General features: G+C 42.4%; 1 protein-coding gene across 3 annotated transcripts in view; it reads left to right on the top strand.

Annotated features, from left to right (window-relative positions):
• The window catches only part of csrp2 (cysteine and glycine-rich protein 2), a 14461-nt gene that overhangs the window by 885 nt on the left and 7078 nt on the right, over window positions 1-6498 (top strand). Inside the window, exons 2-3 of one of the 3 annotated variants that reach the window (XM_034865377.1) lie at window positions 1575-1697; window positions 4305-4473. In XM_034865377.1, coding sequence (XP_034721268.1) covers window positions 1586-1697; window positions 4305-4473 — 281 coding nt within the window. In that variant the 5' untranslated portion in view covers window positions 1575-1585. Of the gene's footprint in view, window positions 1-1572; window positions 1698-4304; window positions 4474-6498 lie in introns of all 3 variants that reach the window. The other 2 variants (XM_034865379.1, XM_034865378.1) reach the window with 2 other exon arrangements.

Below are 6498 nucleotides of genomic sequence, written 5' to 3'. Positions count from 1 at the left end.
AATATTAACGGGTACGAACGTTACCTTAGACTGGAATATTAACGGGGTATGAACGTTACCATAGACTGGAATATTAACATGGTATGAACGTTACCTTTGACTGGAATATTAACGGGGTATGAACGTTACCTTAGACTGGAATATTAACGGGTATGAACGTTACCTTAGACTGGAATATTAACGGGTATGAACGTTACCTTAGACTGGAATATTAACGGGGTATGAACGTTACCTTAGACTGGAATATTAACGGGGTATGAACGTTACCTTAGACTGGAATATTAACGGGGTATGAACGTTACCTTAGACTGGAATATTACCGGAGTATGAACGTTACCTTAGACCGGAATATTAACAGGGTATGAACGTTACCCATGGCCATGCAGGACAGCAGTATTAAACCCTATCGACATTAAGTCCACCTCCTAAACAATTAGCCATACATTCTGATAACTTTGGTTCAGCATGGGTTCATGGGCCAGAGGTTACACACACTGTGCATTTATTCAGAAGAGAACATGTAATAGCAAGTGCCAGGAATAAATAACACTTCAATTAAAAATGCAGTGGGCAGTAATGTCTTCCAGAGTTTCTACAGGGTTCCTGCCGTCAAGAGTCGACACTATTAAAATCCCATTGGCTTTGGTTTAGGGGAACATTTAGTTTCACACTATTCTCCAAGATGGACTAGATACTGAAGGAAATTTGCCGGAGTTGTTGTCTTTGGCAACTTCAATCTATGAGGATTCACGTAATATATTAATAATAACCTAAGATTGCTTTCCATCAGAGCACATCTCAGCTGACTTGTAGGCCTGTACACTTCAGCACCGACCTTCTTATCACATCCAGCCCCTGAGGGAACTTTGAGGCTAATGTTAGTGGTCTTTTGATCCGCTGTCACGCTCTGACCTGTTCTACAGTCTCTAATCTAGCTGGGAGGAGGACTTCGCCACCCGCAAGATTAATATGTTCAACTGCTCTGGGTTTTCTGTAGAATAACAGCGCTTTTTCATTTTAGTCTCCCATGTATGATACCACAGCTGGCTTGCTTTGCAGTGATACACAAGGATAGTTTTCAAATGTTAAGTTGGTCCCTTAACTCTTGACACATTTAAAAGGGGCCGAGTCTGTAATTACAGGCCGATGTACATGTGAGTCAGGACGTGAATGGGTGCATCGTGTGGGCTCCGTGTGGTAACACCAGTGTTTACTCTGTGCTCACACTTCTTCTTCGTGTTTGCATCCTGCAGTCAAGGCCCATCAGACAACAACAAAAGCCCCGGGGCATTACTTTTCAGAGCCATGTTCTCCGTAGAGTGCATTAGGTGCTATGGTTATGGTTACACGTTTCCACTTGTCGATCCTCCGGGTGAACGTGTGTGAGAGTGAATGAAGAAGAGCATTGCTGAAAAACATTAATGCTCAATTCCATGGACATTTTTTCTTTGTTTGGCCTAAAAAAATTGTTTCCATAGTTCAGATGTGGACATAATCGGAGCAAGTGGAAGAGAGAAAGTAACCCTGCCTCAGTCACATGCTTCAGCCTCTCTTATCTCCATCTCTCTTCTTAGAATCCCACACAATGCCAAACTGGGGAGGAGGCAACAAGTGTGGAGCATGCCGCGGGACAGTGTACCACGCCGAGGAAGTGCAGTGTGACGGGAAGAGTTTCCACAAATGCTGTTTTCTCTGCAGTAAGTTCAGCTGTAACACATACACTTTGGATTCTTAAAGGACCATTGCTGTGTTTTGCATGTTTTAACCCATGAAGTAAAGATATAATATATTTAATGTTCCTGCTGACCATGTGGACAACATATTCTTTCATTGATTTCCCCATAACATCCGTTCACTTACTGTAGGGAGTGCTACTCCTACAGTTGGATGATGTTTTATGGAGCAGTCGACCATCTGAAAAAATACTACACATTTTCAACATGAAGCCTGTCTTACAAACTGGAGAAAGGGGGTTTGAAGACACGGCCATTTATCAGGCATGGATGGTCCAAAAGAGAGAGTTGCATTATGGGACGTGTAGGATGCTGCGATTTTGCCGGTTGCCCCATGTGTAGGACTAAAAATTTAGGATATCTCATATTTAACTCATCTCTTGTGAGTCCGCCAACTTACAAATGTACCATACTAAATCCCTAGAGTTTAGTTTACCCCCTTTCTCTACTTTTATCCTTCAGTAAATCTAATGCTTCAGTTATTTACACATTGTTATTTACACATCATAGACACAGATGCATACATACACAAACACATTTACACTTCCCTTTTATCATTGTGTTCTTGTCACATTGAGTGAAATTTTAGATTTGAGAACTAAAAAGCATCTAATTCCCAAGTTATGGCTTCACAAACTAAAACCTGGCAGACAAACATTGAGATAAACACAAATAAAGGTAAAACATGAACTTACTCTTAGGTCACAAATGTGTGAGATTTTCTATTGGCATGTACACAAACACATTTGTTTGTTGGCTTTGAAGCAATAGTCTCAGACAGACAAAATTTGTCAATTCTTAAAATCAGTCAGCAAAAGAGACAGAAAGCAGACAATCCATGTTATTTACTTCTTTACAAACCAAATAGTCTATATCCACGATGTTCAACTTTTTCACAAGATTTCACTCTTTTCAGCATGATGTCCATTACCTTCCGTGTACTCTGTGATCTTTAAACCTTTGGTGGACTTCTGAGGACTATGGTTTACTGGTCCTCAGATCTCTGCAGGGTAAATCCAGACAGCTAGCTAGACTACCTGTCCAATCTGAGTTTCTGTTGACGACTAAAACTATTTCTGAACATACACATGTTCCACCAAAACCACTTCCTACCCGAGGCTACTTTGCAGCATCACCGTGGCTCTGTCTGGCGCCTAGCACCCCCCAACACGATTGTGATCAGTTTAAAGAAATTCCAATAAACCAGAGCACATCATCAGTGGTTGATTTCACCCTGCATTTCTGTCAGTTTGTTGGACGGTTCGGGGGTTTGTCCTGCTCCTGAACCGTACTTCAAATGCCAGTGAAGATGTTCCAGGAGACCAGGATTAAACAAACGGTTTTATTTAGCGGCTATCAGGAGAAGAACAAAGCAATCACAGCATGAAGAACGAGTTATTTTTTTCCAGCAGCAGTTCCATACAACAGCAGCTTTGTGTGACCCTAATACTGAGGATGATGATGAGCGAGGACACTTGCTGTCCTTGGCTCTCCTTTGCCCTTTCCTCCAGTTTCTAAGTTTGACATTCACCAATTTTCAGAAATGTCAACCCGTTTCAAACAGAGCCTCATAGGACACTTATTGGGACATATAGGACACTCTTGGATTTGCTCCAACTCATGAATGCATGATCTAACTGTAGCCGAGGAAAACTGAAATAGTGTGACAAAAAGAGAAACCATAACAATTACAACAAAGATGGTTAAGGAAATGTGAGGATTTAGGTGCAGTTTGATTAGACACACAGACATCTTCTAACAAGCCTACGAAGCTTCCATTTCCAGTGTTATCAGAGAGAAGAGATAGGAGACCTTTTCCCAGCCAGTTGTGTAATGTAAGACCAGTACCAGACAGGCACAAAGTGAGCGTGTGAAGAATTACAACTAAGAACTAATCCCAACAGTCAGTGTGCATGCTCAAGCCACTGGAATGCTTTGTTTCATTCAAACAATGCATTCTTTACCTTGAACACACCTGCCAACTACTGATTTCTCCAACAGCTAGCATTTGAATTTAAGAAATCATGCACTGCCAAAAGAAAAACTAGTTATGGATCAAAACCTGGATTAAAAGCACTTTGTTTTAGCGCCCGTCTCTTTAAGTCTTCTCCCAAAAAAGCCCAGTTTTCTCTGAATAGTCAGCGTTTTGGGGTCTTCTACATCTGCCGGGGAATGACTGTAACGGCACCGTAGCAGCACATTCTACCTATACATGGTATAGTTGTGACTTTACAACCGTAAAAGGCACAGTTTCTGAATGCAGGTGTGTGTATTTCTCTGTAGAATGAGCCTTACTTGCAGTACTTATACAGCTCCTCAATCTACTTCATACTAAAAAAAGAATCTCACTTGTTACAATATGTTTTCATTCGACTTCTTTCAGTATTTCAAATGTTTAACACCTACGGTAAATCAAGCCTTTTCTAGTTACAAGTCATTTTTTCCTGTGAAAACATTTCAGCAACATCCTGATCACAAGAAGAAACTGTAATTCTTAGGCGCACAGTGACACCATTCCACTTCCATAACTCCTCTGTGTGTGTGTGTGTGTGTGTTTGTGTGTATCCGCAGTGGTCTGCAGGAAAGGCTTAGACAGCACCACACTGGCTATCCATGACCAGGAGATCTACTGCAAGTCGTGCTACGGGAAGAAGTACGGCCCTAAAGGCTACGGCTACGGCCAGGGGGCGGGGACGCTCAACATGGACCGAGGAGAGCGGCTGGGAATCAAACAGGAAGAGTAAGCCGGGCTGCTGATTACTATGATAATAACCATGATCATGATGGGTATTTCAGCCAACATGGAACCAAAGTCGTCGGCTGAATGATTCGGGGTTGTCATAGTCATATGTTTTAAATTACATGGCGTTGGGAATATGAAGTTTAGACTTGTGCGTATGCATATCTTTAAGATGAAAGCATAGCTGGTGTGTGTGTGTGTGTGGGGAGTGTGTTGTAAAGCAAGTGAGAGAGTGACGGGGTTTGTGCCGGAGTGATTACCATCTCTAGAGGGGCATAGTGGGCGAATGGGAGAAAGTGTCTCCCCTGTGCTTTCAGACAGCAGCCAGAAACCTGGCGTAGGAAAAGTTAACCCTCTCCTTGAGTTGCTGTTGTTTAGGGAGAAGGAGAACCAGGAAATGAGTTGTAAGAAATGCAACGCTACCAAACCACGACCAAGCGTTGTTTGTTGCCACGACGGGTATTTACATTTTTTAGAAGTTGCACATCGCGGTCCAGCGAAGGGTCTGTGTCTCCACATCCCGACGTACGTACCCACGGCGTCCATTTAATGCAGAAGCTCAGTGGCCTTCACCTCGCTTGGTCAGAGCTGTGCACTGTTTCCATCAGTAAAAGCCTTTCACTGCTGCCAGTAGCTACGGCATTTTTAAAAATGACTATTTGGCAATTTTATAGATTCACTACAAAACAAATGTCATCTTAAAATGTCTTCATAATGAATCATTCATCACACTTCATTGCACAAGTGGTTGCTGTGAGGCTGATAAGGTCAGTGAGTTCAGTGGCACACTGGGTGTAATGATGTTTACCAGCTGTGGCTGCAGGCTGACAACGCCATTGTCCCCACACAGCATGCACTCATTGTTCTGGATTCAAAATAGTTCCAAAATACATCAACTTTAAAAACGTATTCCACAGCTTTCCGAGTTAACCCGAGAGCAGCATGAACATGAGTCAGTGGCTAAATGTCAGTGAAAGCCACTGCTGGGTGGCCTGTTAATTAAAGACATCGTCCAGGAACTCTAAGCTACCATGCTTTGGTTCTTGAACAAGACAGTTAACACTACCAGATGAAAACCTTGACGGGACTTTTGGAATAAAGTCTGCCTGTTTCTCAAATTCCCAGCTGGTTGGGGAAATGGTGTTGATCCAAAGAGAAAAACCAAAGCTGAAGTCTGAAATTTAGAGTAATGATCTAAGAGGTTAATACTGTACATTGTCTAATAGCCCTACACCCGAGGCCCCGGAATGGGACGGGTCTACTATCTGGGTACTTAAACTGCAACTACAACTACTTCTGAGACTTAGGGGTACATAATGATATTTGTTTCGCACTAAACTCCAGCTTAGTTGTATCACTGATATGAAGTTGTGGCTTTCAGACAGCTTTCTTAATTTGAATGAAGGTAAAACAGAGTGTATTATTTTCTGTACTCTAGGCATGCAGAACGGTCCAGCTTTGAGTTTGGGAGCTCTGGCATCTTACACTAGATCAGCTGTCAAGAACTTGGGGGTTACTTTTGATTGCAGCATGAAATTAGATAAGCAGATCAGCAATGTTGTTAAAATGATACTTTTCCAGGTTTGCCTGCTGGCTAAAGTTAAGCCCTTTCTGAACAGGCACGACCTAGAAAGGGCCATTCATGCTTTAATCAGTTCAAGGTTGGACTACTGCAATGCCCTCTATGTTGGTCGGAATCAGACCTCCATCTCACACCTTCAACTTGTTCAAAATGCTGCTGCTCGCTTTTTAACAAATACACCTAAAAGTGCACACCTCACACCCGTTCTCTGCACCCTGCATTGGCTCCCGGTGCGTTTTAGAATAGATTTTAAGATTTTATTGTTGGTTTTTAAAGCTTTAAACTGTCTCGCCCCAGAGTTTTTGGCTGAAATTTTAACTAGGGATGAGCGAGTACAGCATTATCTGTATCTGTATCTGTATCTTTTTACCACATGAATTATCTGTATCCGGATCCGTACTCGGACTGGGCGGGGCCTAAACCGGAAGTGTGCATATTTAACC

The sequence above is a fragment of the Etheostoma cragini genome, unplaced genomic scaffold (assembly GCF_013103735.1).
Source record: "Etheostoma cragini isolate CJK2018 unplaced genomic scaffold, CSU_Ecrag_1.0 ScbMSFa_1523, whole genome shotgun sequence".
Classification (NCBI taxonomy): Eukaryota; Metazoa; Chordata; class Actinopteri; order Perciformes; family Percidae; genus Etheostoma; species Etheostoma cragini.
The sequence above is the reverse complement of the archived record's forward strand: the minus strand, read 5'-3'. Positions and strand labels throughout refer to the sequence as shown.